An 18,495-nucleotide genomic window follows, 5' to 3' on the forward strand; every position below is an offset into this window, starting at 1 on the left:
CCACAGTTGAGCCTTTTCACATACCCTAAAACGTATTCAGCTTTTATTGGTTTATTTCGCTGTCCCCTCCCCTCACTATAATAAAACTACTGAGGTCCGAGGTCTTTGTCTACTTAACTCATTATATGTCCCGGGCACCTAGATCCGTCCCCACGATAGTTCACACTCAAAACTCACTTGACGAATGAGTGGCTAAGGCACAAGAGAGAAACACGCCCTCTTCCTCACTCCGTTTCCCCTTATACTCTCCCTTTGCACGTCACCAGGTTGAGGCCTGAGGAAAATGCACCCCAGGAATCAATTAAGAGGTCCGGTTTCTAAGTGGAGTAAAAACTACCAGCTCCCCCCAAAGCTAACTACACCCTGAGCAAGTCATTTAGCTTACGGGGCTGTTTCTTCGTCTGAAAAAGGGAAAACAGCTACGTGAGGCATTACTGGGAGGACAAGACGGCGGAATGGACATGTGAGGTGCTGTGTGGCTTGGTCACCACTGCGCTTGTGAGTGCACTTACGTGCGGCCCCCTCGCGGATGGCTTGCTCCGTTCCAGCTGCCGTGACAAAATACCAAAAACCGGGCGGCTGATACGCAACTCAAGTTTTTCTCACGTGCTGGCTGCTGAAGTCCAAGTTCAGGAGCCGGAATGGATGGGGAAGACCCTCTTCCAGGTGTCAGGCTGCTTCTTATGATCCTCACGGGGCAGAAGGGCTAGGGAGCTCACTGGAGCCACTTTTATAAGGGTGCCGAACCTGTGCATAAGGGCTCACCTGCCAAAGGCCCCGCCCCCTACTGCCACCACAGTGGACATTAGGATTTCAACATAGGAACTTGGGAGGGGACAAACGTTCAGACCACAGCGCTGGGTGACTGAGCCAATCAGTCCTACCTTTCTGGTCTCCGCCTTATTTTCTGTGGAGCCGAGAGATCGTCTTGAAGTGTAAGCGTCAAGAATCAAGAGACTCCTCAGATGGCTAAACACAACTACCAATATGACAGCGGAACTCCCTCCCGAGTACACCCCCAAAGGAACTAAAAACAGGTACTCGAATACCCGTACATAAATGTTTGCGGCAGCACTATTTACAAGAGCCAAAAGACAAAAACCACCCAAATTTCTATCAACAGATGAGTACATAAACAAAGAGTATTTAAACAACAGAATTTTATTCAGACACAGGAGGGGATGAAGTACTAATAGATGCTACGATGTGGATGAATCTCAAAAACACGCCGAGTGGAAGAAGCCAGTGGAAAAGGTCACGTGGTGTATGATTCTATTTACGTGAAACATCATCCGCAACAGGTAAATTCACGGAGGTAGGAAGCAGACCGCCCGGTGCTGGCGGCGGGGAGACCAGGAGCAGCTGCTTAGCAGGCGGGGGGTTTTAATTTGGGGCGACAAACAGGTTTCAAACAAGAGAGAGGTGGTGGTTACGGAACCCTGTGAACTTACTGAATGCCACTGAATTTTTCACTTTAAAATGGTTAGTTTTATGTTATGCGAATTTTATCTTTAAAAAAAAACATTTAAAAAGAAATTTTAAAAACACACATGGTAAAGGCTCTTATCGACAGCAGCCATCTGTGGCCAGAGTTCTGGGCCTAGTTCTGCCACTGACTGGCAGTGAGGGGCTAAGTCGAGTCTCTGGGCCTCAGTTTCCTCATCTGTAAAATGAACAGTTACATTAGATCAGCAGTTACCTGTAAGGAAACCCTCCATGAGCCACATGGAGCGCTGTTTCCAGAGGCACAGGGTCAGGCCAGCACCCCGATTCTGACGAGCCCAAGGGAAAACTGCGCCTGTCACTGTGTGGAGAAGGCGGATTTCTGGGTTTCGGCCCACCCCGTTGAGAACCCAACTACAGAGCACTAGCGGCCCGTGACTTCAGTACAGTCACCTACAACAGTGTGCGAGACGTGATTTAAAGATAACACAAGAAACGAAGTGCGTTTATTAGGATGATAAACTCCAAACACTCACAAGTGGTTCACTTACGCGCTTGGCAACTGCGCAGGAAAAAGACAGCTCAACTGTCCACGGGATTCTGTTCACACCACAGAAGGAGTTTTAAGGCAGTTTAATTTGAGGCTGCGAAAACTACATCTGCGACACAAACGCAACATTCAAAGACAACTCAGGCCCCAAAATGCCCCCGAGAGCAACAAATCTCTGAAGCAGTCAGACAGACAGTCTCAAAGCAACTCGGGACGCCGCCGACACACAGGGCTCTGTGCAGAGACCTCCACCACGGAGGCGGGCGACGCGGGCCGAGGGCGCTAACCGGGGGCCTCCGCCCACACATTTTTATTCCACGTGGATGTTTTACACTGACGTAGGAGAGCGAATGCACGGCGGGGAGGCGGAAAACAGGTCTCGCCCTCGTGTACACAAACAGGACTGCAGAAGACCCGGGGCCAGATGAGGTCGCTTAACGCCTCTCCTGGAGGGCCCCTCGCGGGCACCGACACGGAGCCTAAAAATACGCCGGGGTGAGCTCCGTCTTTCCCTCCATGGTTACCACCTGGATGAGGCTTCCTGAGCTTGGTCGGTTTTTCCCTGTGATCCAGTCGTGGAAGGTTCTAGAACAAACAAGAAAAGCTTCATAGTTCAAAAACAAATATATGGACACATACGTAAACTCACATCGGTGGCTTTGGGGGCTCTGAAAAAGCCACAGAGGCATCATGAGACACAGACCTGGTCCCCTGATGATTTCAGTACTTTACTCAATTTAACCTCCGAGTAGCAGGATTTGGCGAGATTTTAACTTTTGTTGTTATATTTTTTCTGCACTGTTGGAATCGTTTCTAACAATGGAATGATTCTGAGTAAAAAAAGACTTAGTTCATTCTAAGAGACAGACATGTGCACAATACTTTATGCTTTGTTATATTATCTTCCCAGAAATTTAAAGAGAAAAAAACGCATTTTTTTTTTTTTTTTTTTTAGGAAACATTTATGCAGCACCCATGGCTGTGCCAAGCAAATGCAAAAAAAAAAAAAAAAAAAATGCGGACTATTCCAATAAAAGGCATTAAATGCTGGAATGGGGGCGTTTCATAACTAACTCTGTGTGGGGAGGGGCAGCTAACCCTGTCTGGGACTCCAGACGACCTCCAAGAAGATAGAAAAAGAAAAGGCATGAGAAATTCACACAGTTGAACGAAGGGCAGATAATTTTTAAAACATTTACTTTGGGTGTTGAGTACGCTAACCCTTTACCCATCTCCCGGCTAGGACTCTGGACTTTAAGTGGAAGGCACTCAAAGTTCCTGGGGTTTTCCTCGGTGCCCATCTGCAGTCATCTGGACCACAGCTGAGGGTCCCCTGCCGAGTCATTCAGTTCCCCCTCTGAGGGCTGAACGGGCCCAGGGAAGGTACGCAGGCTCAGTACATAAGGCGCTGCTCCAACTCCCTGAAGCATGATGCCTGTCTCCGGGGACCGGGCAGAGCTGGGGGCAGCCCTGAAGGGGACCAGTCACGTTTGGATGTGGGGGGTAGTGTGTATTACTTGTGCAGGCTATATATTGCCTAACTCCTGCACCCTCCTCAGCAGACTGGAGAGAGAACAGCATTCTAACTATGGACGGCAAAGAAGGTCATGTGCTCCTGCTGACTTCTACGCAAACTTGACATCAACTTGTCACGTGAGTTTTCAAACATCAAAAATGAGTGAACGTGATTTCTGGAACAGGGGGATGGCTGCCCCAGCCCACTCTCTGTGGGTTGGCACTGACTCAGACACACGTGACCTCAGACGTTCCGTCTAGAACCTGGGTCCTAGATTGATGTCTCTCTCGGGTGCTGCTGAATTGCAACCACGATTCAAAGCCCGGTGGCCACCACGACTTCCATTTTTTTCTGCAACTCCAGCATTAAGCATGATACCTCGCCCAGGAGGCAGTACCTGCCAGTGGAGTGCCGAAGGCGACAGCCTCTGCAGCCACACTGCCTGGGTCAGCCAGACCCTGGCTCTGCTGTGTGACCTTGGGCAAGGTTTTGGTACCCCTCCCCAAAAGACCGTGGGCTTGTGCTCCAGCCCAGAAGAGGCAGAGAAGGGGGCTGGAAGCTGCCTGGCCCCGACTTCACTGCCGTGGTACTCACTCGACGAGGAACTCCAAGGGTGTCCAGGAGCCGAAGTCGGCTTCGGGCATCGATTTCCTGTTCATCGGGGTGTCCAGGGTGACCCTGTGGCACACGGAGATAAGCCCGTCACTTGCGCCTCCCCGTTATGACGACAGCCGCCCGGCCTCCTTGGCCAGGAAGAGGCGCCGTGAGCCTCTGCACCAAGGGTGGCATTTCAGTGGAGAGATCACGTGAAGATGCCCAGAGGGGCCAGGAAGCCATTCACACTCACAGAGGGCCTGTCCCAGCCGCATTCGGCAAGGTGCTCTGTGACTCGCCCTTCAGGCACACAGGAACACAATGAAAAATTGCATTTTGCCTTTTTAAAAAAGAGTCTTTACTACAGTAAACTGCTTTACCGGTTACGTCTTCATTCACTTCTAAAATGTGGCAGACTCATTTCTCAGGATTTTTTAAGTATAACAATAAGATCTCTTTAAGTATGGGGAAAAGACGGCCACATCCATCATTTTGTGGCCATTTCCCATGAAACCTTATGGTGTTCAGCAAGAGAGCAAGAGAGTTCATGTATGTATGACTTTCCCCAGAACGTTTAGGCTTTGGGAATCACTCAAAACAGCTGTGGGACCAGGTCACTGGATGACAGAAGCTCACGAATGAAAAGGGTCAGACAGACCAGCCCCTTGGCAGTCCTAACATCTTTACAGGACTAGAGGCAAGAGACAAGCCAGGGTGCCGGAACCCTTCCTGCAAGAAGGAACTCTCTACCTCCAAAGCCACTGGCTCCCCAGACGGCTGACTGGGGACCTTCTTCCTGATCCCGGTGGGACAGTCTCCCACAGTGTCCCATATGCTCCCTCAGACACACACCACCCCCCGTCTCTCTCTCTCTCTCTCTCACACACACACACACAGACGAAACATGGTTTCTTGTCCACACTGACCTTACAATGACGTGAAAGACAGGATGGCAAATACTAAAGTAAAACGTGTAGACTGGTTTTTCATAAGGAGGCAGGGAAGGAAGAAAAGAAGGAAATTGGCAAGGAAGACAGTGCCGTCCCCCCGGCCAGCCCGGAGCACCCCACACCCGAGGCTCTGCTGGGCACTCGGGGAGCCCTGGGGGCCAGGGTGACGGCCCACACGAGCCCGTGGTGGAAGGCGCCTCCAGGGCACGTGTGAGCTCACGTGGGGTCTCGCCTCTCCCCAGCCCCCCCACAGCACTCAGCTACAGATGTTCACGGAAGGGCACAACCACGGTGACCACGGAGGACGGCCAGCGGCGAGCGGAGACGGAGCACTCACGGGAGCACGGCGACGGCCGCGGACCGGGCCGGCATGCCGCTGTTCTTGCCTGCCAGGCTCTGGCACAGCTGGTGGACGGCGCCCTTGGCCATGCCGTAGCCGATCATCCCTGGGAAAGGGGGAGAGGACGGGTCAGGGACCACTGGCCGCCACTGGTGTGCGCAAAGGCCACCACGTCCGGGTCCAGGGGAGGCCAGGAGGAAGAGCAGGATGGACACCTATGGGGAGAGAGGGGGAGAAACGTGACATTTCAAGTGCCCCTACTATCCGCCTGGCACTTAACACTGATCGCAAAGGCCACGAGGCTGACCCTACTTTTACTGCTGAGGAAGCTCAGGCTGGGACACAGGGGGCACCGCGCCCAGGTACACACGCACACCTGCGCTGAGGCCAAGAGGCGAAAGGCCGGGCGAGGACCACTGACAGCTGCCTGTGAGCAGGGCCGAGCTGCCGTCACGAGCGCGGGCTTCAGAGTCAGGCCGCGCGGGTTCAATTCCCAGCTCTTCCGCTTGCCGCCAAAGAAATCCTGGGCACGTTCTCAAAACCTTAGCCATCCTGTCACCCCATCTGCAAAATGGGGATAAAGCACTTGATTCTGTGCTCAGCACGGGGTGGGTGCTCAATAAATGTTTCCTGGCGAATGAACATTTTAAAGTCTGACATCTGAGCGACTCTGAGGCGCGCATTCATGCCGCCTACTAAGGCTTCCTCTGTTCCCACCGCCCAGCGACTGTTTGCCGACTGAAGCGAGGCACGCTCTCATCAGCACAGGCTTCCACCTGCCCTGCCGACACGTGGCAGGAACAGGGTCTCGTCTCTCCACACCCCCCCGGGGCACTCAGCTGCGCCCTGAACGCCACCTGAATGAATGCCACAGCCGCGGCAACACAGAGAACGGTCCACTGCTGTTAACTCCCCTCCTCCTTCAGAAAACCACTACTTCTTTCAGAAGTCAGTGGTCTCTTTAAAAGCTCCCGGCTCGCACGCTGCCTAAAGTGTAAAGTGTAATGGCAGAGGACGCACGAAAGGTCCAGGGCGGGGTGGCTGGGGAACCAATCGCCAAACGGCTTCCGCAGCAAACCCTGAATTGCAAAAGAGGGTCAAAGTCTCAAAAAGTTAGTGGAATATTTCACCATCCCCGGCCCCTCTGTCTGTTTAATCAGGGGCAGGAGGCCAACAGCGGTGTAAGGACCTAAAAACTCTGCAGGGATTAAAAGAAACCAGCGTATGAATCTCGTTCGTCCAGGCCCATCCCCAGGGCTCACTCTCCGTTCCATTCGAAAAACACAAGAGCAGGAATCTGATGAAGGAAGAAACAATCAGCAACCAGCAGCCCTGATGGTTCAATTCTACAGAATTCTGCGCAATGCAGGTAAGGGGATCGTTTGCCAAGATGCAAAAGAAAAAAAAAATTCATTAAGAAGATGATAAATACTTTCCTCCCAATTACAAAGTGATCGATGTAGTCCCTCAAGTCTGATTTCTGAAACAGCCAAAGAAAAGTGATCGCGATCATATGAATACTCTAGATAATCTACAAATACAGCCCTGAAGATGAGCAAGCAGAGGTTTTCTCAGTATCTTCCCAAGTGAAAATACAACTTTTCATTTCTGAACAATTCTTCTTGGGTTGGAAGGACCACGAAGCCTCTTTGTCATTTACTTTCAATTTATACATGATTCTTCTGGGGTCTGGAATCAAAGCTGAAAGATTTCACGACTCAAATAAGTTTAACAACATCCACCCAAGAGCTTAAAAATGAACATACCTATTAACATCTAAAGCAGGAGTAGCTGGGCAAAAGTAAGCCTGGAGTAAAGGAAAATAGCTCACACTTACCACTGACTCCCTGACACACCTTCCTAAGCTGTTTACGTCCATGAAGAGGTCTGCGAGTCACGCGCACCATATAAAGGAAGCCTTTTTATTATTTATCCTCATCTTACAAACAAAACTGAGGCTCAGAGAGGTGAAGGACCTTATCAAACACCACACAGTGATGAAGGAGCAAAACCGCAACAGAAACCAAACTGTGTCATGCCAGAGCCTTACCGGTATCCGAAACTGGAAACGAAGGAGAGTTACAAACCAAAGGAAAGCAGGAGACTGCACTGTCCTTTAAAAAAAAACTAAGTCTTCCGGTCCTAGGGTTTTCTTTTTTAAATGCCAAGCTATTAAGTCATTTCACTGCCTGCTCCCTACGGCCTCTGCTCTACGTCACCTTTAATAAAAGTCGGATCCCGACCAAACTTGTATTTGACATTTACATGGCTCTGATGACCACGACGGCCGCGGACCTGTAAGATCATATGCTCTGAGAAAATAAGAAAAAGAGTGGCATGCATTTGTTGACTTGCAAGAGCCACACAGTTCAGCGAGTTACATTAAAATTTAAAGAGGTGTTCGAGGTCTCTACCACTTACCCACAAGGTCCAAAAACAGCTCCTCCCACCCTTTTTTTTTTTTTTAAAGACGAGTTTAACTTAGGTAGTGGAGTTAGACATTTTCTGCCTCTGGATTGGACCCCGCACTTCAGCCACCCACTTAAATTCCTTTAGCCCTATCGCAAAGGGAGTATTATGGGTTGAATTGTATCTCCCCCAAAGTGTCTACGTCGAAGCCTCCACATCCCAGAATGACAATATTTGGAAATGGGGGTCTTTAAAGACGTGATTAAGTTAAGATGAAGTCATTAAGGTGGGTCCTAATCTAGCATGACCAGTGTCCTTAAAAGAAGAGACTGGGACACAAACCCACACAGAAGAACGACCCTGTGAGGACCCCGGGGGAAGATGGCTCTCTGCAAGCTAAGGAGAGAGGCCTCAGAAAGAAAGCAACCCTGCTCATGCCTTGATCTTGAACTTTCAGCCTCTAGAATTAGGAGAAAATACATTTCTGTCATTTAAGCTACCCAGTGCTACTTTATTAGGGCAGCCTGAGCAAACTAACACACGGCATAAAAAAAAGCCAAAGAAAACTTGGATCTGCACGATATATTGGAAAAAATACATAATTTAGAAATGATCGGGGTTCTGGTTCAAAGGAAGCTTGCAACCTACTTACTGTGTAAACCCAGGCAAATGATTTAACCTACATTTTAGTTTTTTTCTTACCTTTAAATTGAAAATGATGATGACATCAACCCCAGGATTAATTAAGAATAAAATGAAATAAAGTGACTTCTCAGAAGACTCACCATATGCTTCACACGTCAGTATTTCTAATGCTTTACAGCTACTCTTCAAGGCAGATGCTACTGTCATTATTTACAATTAAGGAAACCACAGTAGAAATGTGGCCAAATAGATAAATGATTTGTTCAAGACCACACAGCTAGGATGCACGATCTACCCTGGCCTCTTAATTTCCAGCTGCCAAGCTGCTCCCCTAGGACAACGCACATGAAAGGCTCATGAGTCCTTCTCCTAAAACATTTCAGGCCTAAAGGAAGCAAAATCCACCCGCATAAAGCACCGCGGGGGGCCGAGGGCTTTGATACCCCTCGGCCCACGGAGGCGCCCCGCAGCCCCGAGAGCAGCCGACGAGCCCTCCCACTCCCTGGGCCGCGAGCTGAGGGCTTACCCGGGGTGCCCTCGAGGGCGGCCTTGGCACCAGCCAAGGTCAGGAGGCCTCCTTCCTTGAGATGCTTGGTGGCCAGGTGGCTGGAGATGGTCGACGTCCACATGCTCTGCTTCCACATCAGGTCACAGTTTTTAAAGAGAGCTGAGTGGAAAGAAAAAAAAAAAAAAAAAAACCCGTATGTCGGCTAAGCATCCACAGTGAAGAAACTGAAAGGTGAGCTCGACTCGTGACACCTGATGCTCAAGGAAGCACTGAGAGCCACTCCCCTCGCTGCCCCCCGCAGTCCTAGACTATGACACGGCCCAGTATGAGCAGCACAGGGCGGGTAGCCAGACGATGCGATTCGAACCCAGGCCATGCAATCACCAAGTGTCAGCTTCCTCACCTGCAAACCGGTAAAAGTTTAGCCAGTAAGTGAGGGCCATTAATAAACACGTGGGACTGGCTTTAATCCAAAGACTGTTCGGAAGAAGAACCCGTATGTCTCAGTCAGGTTTAACCCATGATAAAAATCTGAGGAATCGTTACCACATGGACACAAAGAGGCTTTTTACAGAACTACAATTTTTATGGCTGAAAATTTAACGTGGCTTTAAAGACTTTTCAAAAGAAAGCTGAAGTAACAATCAATTCACACGTAACTCTCTGGCCTTGCTAGAGATGTAATGAGGAACAGATGGTAATGTATGTCACATCCCTGGCTGGGGACCTGTCTCTTTGCCTCCTTACAAGGCACACGGGACCCTGTGAGGCCATACCCAAGATCCAGAAAGAAAGCCCTCTTGATACAGGGGTTTGGGGGGTATCTTCATTCAGTGATAAAAAAGGTACTGCATTTCCCTGATAAAAAAAAGACTAGAAAAAAAATGTTTCGATAGGCCCACATTAATCACTCCTTGCTCCCGAAATATACAAAAGGACATTTTCTCAACTTGCTCACTCCACAGAATACCAGTCTCCCAGAAAATCAGTTCCTTTTTAAACGGTGGAAGGATAGTATTAGAAAACCACCATTTTCTAGCCTCCGCTAGGATACCTGATTCAGGCAACGGATGCTTAAAACCATTAGGTTTTAGGAATTTGGGGTTCTCAGGGTGTTTAGGAACAGCATATTCACATGAGATGCCAAAGTACCATCGCACAGGTAACTTACCAATTGCAAAAGAAATATGTAGCTTTACAATGGGGGTCTACCAGCTACCACCTTAACCAGGCACCAAATCTAGCATCACCACGGATAGGTAGGGCGATCTGACAAGGCTAAAGTCCCACGGCGATGAGCAGGAAGTACGCGTTACTCGGGTATAGTTCTCGCTTCCAAAATATTTAGCCTGAATCTAAGCAAGTCCTGGACCTAGGTTCCGGTCCACAGAAAAAGGATAAGGGATAAAGAACAAGGTAAATGATATCTTAAAGAAACGGTTAGACAAATTCATACGCAGGACATTCCATATGAAAAAGGCCCTGCCTTGCCCAGTCTGACACAGGAAAAAAAAATATAGAGAGACTAAGAACAATGAGATGTAGTATATAAACCCTGACTGGAATAGTTTAGGAGAAAAAGATTATAGAAGATATGGATAAACTGGGAAAATTTGAATATGGGTATTAACCTTACAGAATTACTGTTAACTTTCTTAGCTATAATAATGGTATTGTGAGAACATAGGAGAATGGGATTATTTGGGGGGACACGTGCTGAAATACGGAAGAGCGTCCCCTCACTTTCAAGTGGTTAACCAAAAAATTCAGAGTACACACGTGCGAGAAAGCCAGAGCATGCAAGCAGAGGAAATGCTAGCGATTGCTGAACCTGGATGGGAGGAACAGGTGTTCACTGAGCGGTTCTGTCGACTCGTCTCTGTGTGAAAATGTTTATAATGGGAAGTTGGCGACTGTACTCGGTTTTATGAAAAACGCTCAACTTTGAGTCTTTCTGACCTTCACAACGATCTCTCCATTTCAGACACATCCCTCACTTCCTAGTAAGCAGCCCTGTAAGACTGGGGTGGGAACGATGCTGATTTCATCCTGCCTCTCCTGCAAACCCAACATCCCCCTCCCTGAACCCCTTTACGGAAGTTTTTCTTCACCTGTAAAATGGGTTGTTCGTCCCTACATCGCAGAGCTACTGTAAAGATCCTGGGAGCCATACCGAAAAACATCTGACCTGACACGTAGTACAGACCCAAGCAATCCAAGCGCACCGGACAAAGAGCAGGACAGACGGATGACTAACTCAAAAGAGGACTCACACTTGGACTTGGCGTTGCCCCCGGCCCATCCTCCGGCCACACAAAGGATTGCGTCCACCTTCTCTTCGCCCAAGAGCTTCCCGACCTCAGCAGTCACCTTAAATAAAAGGGACAAAGAGATGCACACATTTTCAGGAAAACCTAAACAGGCCGACATCTTTACAGACACCTCAGTTTACTTTTTTACTTCCTTTCAAGAGAGTTTAATAGCTCTTGGCAATTAACACTTTGAAAACTAGGTGTAGGACCAAGACCAGCCTATGACAAGCATTTCGGATAGGGAAGCCCAAATACATTTCAATGTGATTTTTATAAAGCAACCTAGAAACTTCTTTCGACTATTCTAAATGATGGGGAACATAAGCGCCCCTGAAATAAAACAATCAAGAAAAGTAGAAAAAGGGTTTTAAAAAATCACCTAGAGCTTCAATGCCTGCAGCGAACCTTCTGGTATATTTCTTTCTCGACTGCCTTTGCAAATCACAGAATCATAACCTGAGATAATTCTGCTCTCACCCCAATACAAAAACCTCTTTAACTGCAATTCCAAAAGAAAACGCCAAAGAGAAAAATTTTTTTTAAGCAATAAAAAAAAAAAAAAAATACAGTCAATGCAAAGCGCTGGTAAACACTAAGGGTCTGGGGGCTCATTTTATTAATCTCTGGGATGGCTGAGATGACGTCCCCCAACTGCTTCCTTAAGATACATCTCAAGACTTGTGACAAGATGATGTACCTCTCCCAGCAGCCACATTCCAGCCCCTGACTTTCACTAAACATTTCTGAGGCCTCAAATTACTCTTTCAAAGAGAATGCCTTGCCAGTGAAAACCAATCTTTTCTCCCCCTACACCCCACGCCTAAAGCTTTCAAGAAAGTCCTGAATTTCCCTTGGCCTCTATTAACGAGTATTTCACCTAATCCCAATTTATCTTTTGTTGGCCTCCCTCTTGCCACCCGGGTTCCCCGCTGCCGTCTCTCTTTATTCTTAAGCCATGCCCTGTTGCCAAGAGCCCGCACCCCAGCTGCCGAAAGTTAGGTCAGCTCCCCTGTATTGTACGCACATCCCGTGAGTGTTCGACTTTTTAGGGACACGTGGAGCCCGCAGCAGAAAAGCAGCTGTCTGACTTGTTTTTTACATCCTCTGTGCATTTTTAAATTCCTCCCCCTTAAGCCTTGCTCTCTGCCTGATAGTTTCCTATAGATTTAATACTTTTCTCACGTCCTCATCTCTTCACTGTCCCCAGTGAATTCCTCCCCCCCCCCCGCCCCGCCCAGGGGGCCAATTTTACATGTATTAGGGTTGAGTTTCCTTTTCTGAAGCTTTAAAAACAAAAACTAGATGTCACGCTGTGGTCCAGAACTTCTTAATGTGGGTGGGAACAGAAGAGGTTAAAGATTTTAAAAGCAGTGTAGAGTCGAGTCTCAGAGGAGGACAACTTCACATTCGGAACAGCACGTGGACATCGGACACCTGCAATTAACGGGAGCAGGAGAGATGCCGACGACAGAGACGCACGTCTGGACCAGCTGCTGCCCCCTGAGCCCCGGGCTCCCCTTGCTCTTACTCTGAGCGTTTATCATCCACGTGAAGCTGCTCTGCCAAGAGGCAGCGCGGCCTGCAGTTGAGAGCACAGCCAGCCAATCCCCACTGCTCAGGTGCAAGTCCTGCCCACGCCACCTTCTGCCAGTTTAACCTTGAGCAAATACCAGGGCCTTTCCGTGCCTCAGACTCCCCCTCTTTAAAAGGAGATGAATGAGAAACTTTGTTCTGGGATCCCCCCGTCGAGTTAATGTGAATAAAACACTTAGAACGGCACCTGGTACGTAACAATGCCATGCCAGGATTAAGCCCATTAAGCCCGAAAGGTTATCATTAAGTATAGGAAACACTGGAACCTTATTACGAAAAGCAAGGACAACAAAAACCTGTATTGTAGAATAAGTCAGCTGGCTTTTTATATTGCAACCTGTGTCAAACTGATGTTTTAGAAACAGCAAGTGAGCAGTACGGTATGCTCACAGTTTGGGAATTTAAAGTTTTTCAGATTTATACATATGTATGTTTGGAGAAATGGATTAGAAGGAAATATCACAAACTATTAGCCTCACAGAGGGACTAAACATAATATCCCCTCTTCTCTGGCTTTAGTACATTCTCTATATCATACATGCATCACTTAAAAAAATTTTTTTAATGTGTTATAAAAAATAGCTAAGGACCATATAAACCATCGACACCCGACAGTGTTCAGCTTACTAGGGACAACAGAACTCACCAAAAAGCAGACCCTGAACTTACTACAGTGAATAAGTTGTTAATCAGTCTCTAATTAACAAACACACCCATGCTCTCAGCTCCACCACTACCCGGCTCGCGGGCCATGTCACCGAGTGCCTGACACTGTCTCCTCAGCTACAGCCGGGACCGCCACCACCTGCCCGCCCGCCCGCCCGCCCCGCCGCGTGCCTGTGCAGATACGGTGCATCACACACAGAGACCATCGCGCAGATTTCCTCGGGAACCTGGGCTGGCGCTGGCAAGGGAACCAACCCCACGAAGCATGTCCGTCAGGCCGCTCGTGGGCTCAGCTCTTTGAGAAAGGTAGAACCCAGACATGTACCACAACACCCACCGAGCCGTTAAGGGGACTTCCTGCTGGGGAGTGGCTTTCTTAGAGGTCACAGGGGTATGTCACAGTTTACTGATATAGTTACAGAGTTTGGACTTTTTGTTTTACAATAAGCATATCGTTTTGGAATTCGAAATAACCTGTTTCACTGGTATTCTTGCTCTGATCTGGGCACTCCACTTTTTAGAACGTATCCTAAATAAATAATCAGAGATGGAGATAAAGACGTTTGCCACAGTATTCCTGATACTGATAAAAAAAAAAAAAAAAAAAGGCTGCAAAAAAGTTAAATGTACAATATGAGGAAACTAAGAAAATTGTGGCCAATTCATAAAATTAAAAATTACACATTGACACAGATTTTTTTAAGTGATCTTTAGTATTTAAATAAAAATTAATTTCATTTACATTTTGAAAATATAAAATACAAGATTACTTTGACTCGTAAAGCTAATAACATGTAGTATGCACAGAAAAGACAACAAAATGGGCCAAAATGTGAATAGTCGGCTAACTAGAATTGGATTGTGGGTCATTGACCTTGACTGCATTGTTTTCCCCAAATCTCCCTGCATGGGTACGAATGGCTTTCGTAATCAGAGAGACAACACTTGAAGAAGGGAACGCCACTCCCCGGGGTTCCCGTCCCACAGGCCTGTGGGACCCTTCCTGGAATTACCTGGTCAGCCTGCTCTGTAAACGAGTCCGTCATTTTAACGACGACACTAGCACTGGCCTCTTCGTTCTCCACCACGTCGATGCTGACCACCCACTAGAGTGAAAAACAGCTTCGGTCAAGAGACAGCATGTTGCTATTCCTTTAAAGACCCAAGGCCAGGACAGAGAGGCGTGGAGACAGGGAAGAGGCTTAAACGAAAACCCCGGAGCGGGGATCCAGCCACCGGCATCTCCCACCCTGCCAGGCTGAGCCCCAGCCCATTCCGCTTCCTCTAAAGCCAAACCCCCTAGGCCAGCATCTGCAAATGTTTTCTCTAAAAAGGGCCAACGAGTGTGTATTTTAGGCTCTGCTGGCGAGGCAGTCTCTGTCCTAACACTCCGCTCTGCAGTGGGGGCGGGGAGCAGCCACACACACAGCCTCACAGGTGCACAGAGGACCGTGGCTGTGTCCGGGGAAACCGGACGCGCTGACATGTGTATTTCATGTGATGTTTACGTGTCACAAACTATTCTAATTTTAATTTCTTTTCAACCATTGAAAAATGTGAAACCATTCTTAGCTTTTGAGCCATTACGAAAACAGATGGCGGCAGGACTCGGCCCCCAGAACCCTGCCCCAGGGCACAGAGGGATGGCTGGCTCTGGGCGTGGGGATCGCGCACACCGGGGTTTGAATCCAGGCTCTGCCATGCAGCGGCTTTCTCGACCGCACGCAGGGGTTAACAATGAATAGCATCGGTGTGTGAATTAAACGAAACAGAGGTTGCTACAGATGACGGCATAGGTTACACATGCACGACTGTTAGAAGGCTCCAGGGCCCCCCGAGGTCTGAAGGTCCCGGAGACAAATATCTCTGCCACACGCTCTGAAGAACACAGGATCCATTCCAGACCACTCACCACTTTTAGGTCACCGACCATGGGAGACACTGAGACAAGACTAGGTTCCATCCCAGCCCTCCCAGGAGAGAAGGGGGAAAAGACAGACTCAAAGGTAAACGGTTCACTAGATTCTGCCAACTGCCCCCACGAGGGGAAAGCGCAGCCTCACATCTGTACCGTGAGAAGAGAGACTGGATTAAAGTTACTGTGCAGAGTGAATGAAGAGCTTGTAAGGGATCCGGTATGTGGGAGCACAGTGCCTGGCCCCTGGCTGACGCTCCTTAAGTGTTCCAACCGCCACTGCCATCCATCTATGCAGACTTGGGGAAACACCCCACATCGCAGTCTTCCAGAGGCGGCAGGAGAGGGGTGATGTGTTTAGATTCCTTAGAAACAGAACCCTATGCCAGATTCTGAGCCAGAAGAAAACCCTGAGGCCTTCTCTCGCTGGTCCCAGGGCACCCCTTGTCCAGGCTGCTGCTGCTAACTGAACCCCAGGAAAGCTCCCCAGAGCTCCGGTATGGACTTTGATCAAGTGACAGCTGCAGTGAGATGACACAGGGCAGAGTCTCCACGGAGAATACACTGAACCCTGCTGGGTGGCAGGGGTCAGGGCTCCTGGCCTGGGACCAGCGGGGATCCTGCATACAGCCTTCAGGGAGTGAATACATGATTATGCAAAACGATTGAAAAAGTCTTTGCAAAACAAAGAAGCCACTAGTATTTGAGGGGCTGAGGCTTCAAAGTATCAGGTCCAACGGAAGCTAAAGGAACAGGGCTATAGATCACTATATCAATAACACATTTGTAGGGGGGAGTAAGAAACTTTCATCTACCCTTCTAGGTTCTTCCCGCTGGTCTAATAATTAAATTGACATGAGACAGACTAACGAAACAGCCAAACTACATATGTGCGTGAGGACCCCACATGCATGAGTCAGAGACACCACACACACACACACACACACACACACACACACACACACTCTCACTCACTCTAGAGGTTCAGAGACAGAAAATTAAAATGAGGTATGGACGACATTCTGACCTAAAAGTGAGGTAAGTTGTGTGGGGGCTCTTATCTCCTCAGAGGACATAAGAAGAGATGTTCAGTAGTTAGCAGTTTGCACTGCCCTATAGATAGGCCATAAAAATTATTTCTGGTAATAACTCTTAATACAGGCAAGGCTCCTAACATATATTTTTTAAGGGAGAGGTCTAAGTTTCTCTTGAACTGGAAGTGTCTCTACTGCCTTTGGCTCAAAATAATTCACATGCCAAAGTGGCACATCTTAGGAAGGCCTGTTCTAGACCCCTGCAACATATAAAATATATCGGTAATAGGTCACATTCAAACATCTTTTACCAGGAGTCCGGTAATGCACACACTGAGACACCAATGATCTCATTTAATCCTCACAGCTCCTCTAAGGGGCAAATACTGTCATTATCCCCAGTTTACAGAGGTGGAAACTGAGGTTCGTGGAAGCAGTCAGTCCACGGTAATAGGACTAGCGAGGCAGTGCTATTTCCAGATCCTTCTTTCTCATTGTCTCTCGGTTCCCGCCCCTGCGCTCCTCGTCCTCCCCGTTCTGGAATTCTCTCCCGACTCGTGCCGGACACTCTGGGCCAAGCGGAGGCCGAGTGAGCAGCCGCCCACCACCCTCCTTGCAGAGCAACGGCCCCGGGTCAACGACGGCCCGCGTGGGCGGGACTCGGACACGCGCGCAGCCGTAAAAGCGGTGTACGGCCCTGCGAGCACTCGAGTCTGGGGTGCATGGGGCCCATCCACCCACCCACCCCGCTTCCTCTGCACAGCCCTCCCAGCCTGCCCCGGGGACGGCTGCCCGGCACCCCAATTGCCACCGTGCCCGCCGGCCACCCAACTCGCCGCTCCGGGCAGCGCCGCTGCGGGCCCCGAACACCTGCGCGCCCCGGCCCGCGGACTCGCCCAGCTGCGGGCCCGGAACACCTGCGCGCCCCGCACCCCGCACGCCCCGGCCCGCGGACTCGCCCAGCTGCGCGCCCCGCACCCCGCACGCCCCGGCCCGCGGACTCGCCCGCTGCGCGCCCCGCACCCCGCACGCCCCGGCCCGCGGACTCACCCAGCTGCGCGCCCGGAACGCCTGCACGCATCGCGAGCCCAGCGCGCCGCGGCCGCCGTACACCAGCACCCGGCGCGCCTCGCCCGCCGCCGCCGCCGCCGCCGCTGCAGCCGCCGCCATCCCGCACGTCCCGCTGGACTCCGCGGCTCCGGACCCGATCCCGGCGCGCCCCGCCCCTGCCCGCCCACCAAGCCCGACAAGAGAGGCCACGCGGCGGCCGCGCCCCGCGCCGCGCCCGCTGCTGCCGCCTAGCGCACGGCCTCGCTCGGCGGGAAGGCGCCCGCGCCCCCAGCGCCGCGGGCCCGCCCCGGGGGTGGGGCGCAGCCAAGGCCCGCCGCCCTCCACCAGGCGCCGGGCGACCCGGGCGTGCGGGGCGAGGGGCTGAGACCCGAACGACGGAGAGCAGGTGTGCGCGACGCTGGGTGGCCCCCGCCGTCATCTCGGCACCGAGGATGGGAGTCCATTGCGGAGATAAGACGAGCCGCGTGCAATGTATTTTTCCTGTAAAGAAGAGTGAAGCCTCCTTCCTGGCCCCCCTGTTTAAAAGCTGTGCGGACCTAAGCGACGTTCTTGACTGCTCTGTGCCTCCCTCAGTCTCCTCGCCAGTAAAATGGGAATGCTAATGGTCTATCATCCTAAGGTGTGGAAAGGATTTTAAAAGATAATACTCGAATACTTAGTGCGTGGCCAGTGGTAGGAGCTCCATAAATGCCATTCGAGCATTAGTCATGTTGTTATTTTGGCCACTACTTCTGTGACAATTCACTGGGCCTCTTACGGGATTGTTGAGTTTCAGGCCTCTTATATTTTGGGGGTGGGGATATTTAATATCTATTTTGGACCATATTTAACCATTAAAAATTGACCAAAGTGATACGATAATTGTAGGATACTAAAAATATAGTATTTACACTTCACAGATTAATACTTTTAAAACAAAAATACCACAGAAAATGACTACAAGATTGCT

The 18,495-nt window shown here is 49.8% G+C and overlaps 1 protein-coding gene across 2 annotated transcripts; it reads right to left on the reverse strand.

Annotated features, from left to right (window-relative positions):
• Nucleotides 1-1,145: 1,145 nt before the first annotated feature.
• QDPR (quinoid dihydropteridine reductase) lies at nt 1,146-17,686 on the reverse strand. Of its 2 annotated transcripts, XM_036227542.1 has the most exons (7): nt 17,526-17,686; nt 14,540-14,632; nt 11,229-11,325; nt 8,974-9,114; nt 5,391-5,499; nt 4,104-4,187; nt 1,146-2,578 (listed from the first exon to the last, which is right to left on the reverse strand). In XM_036227542.1, exons 1-7 carry the CDS (start codon nt 17,643-17,645, stop codon nt 2,473-2,475), a joined length of 750 nt encoding a protein of 249 aa, XP_036083435.1. In that variant the 5' UTR covers nt 17,646-17,686; the 3' UTR covers nt 1,146-2,472. The 2 variants fall into 2 exon arrangements, with proteins under 2 accessions (XP_036083435.1, XP_036083436.1); XM_036227543.1 differs by lacking the exon at nt 14,540-14,632 and having other exon boundaries at nt 17,526-17,660.
• Nucleotides 17,687-18,495: the final 809 nt, after the last annotated feature.

The sequence above is a fragment of the Rousettus aegyptiacus genome, unplaced genomic scaffold, assembly GCF_014176215.1.
Source record: "Rousettus aegyptiacus isolate mRouAeg1 unplaced genomic scaffold, mRouAeg1.p scaffold_m13_p_10, whole genome shotgun sequence".
Lineage (NCBI taxonomy): Eukaryota > Metazoa > Chordata > Mammalia > Chiroptera > Pteropodidae > Rousettus > Rousettus aegyptiacus.

What these genes read in the sequence shown, in the direction of transcription:
- QDPR (XM_036227542.1), bottom strand. Translation starts at nt 17,645, where the DNA reads ATGGCGGCGGCTGCAGCGGCGGCGGCGGCGGCGGCGGGCGAGGCGCGC. An exon ending in GGGCAACGCCAAGTCCAAGT is followed by an intron (nt 9,115 to 11,228) that starts GTGAGTCCTCTT and finishes CTTTCCACTCAG; the next exon opens with CTCTCTTTAAAAACTGTGAC. An exon ending in CGCCCTCGAGGGCACCCCGG is followed by an intron (nt 5,500 to 8,973) that starts GTAAGCCCTCAG and finishes CCCCTTTCCCAG; the next exon opens with GGATGATCGGCTACGGCATG.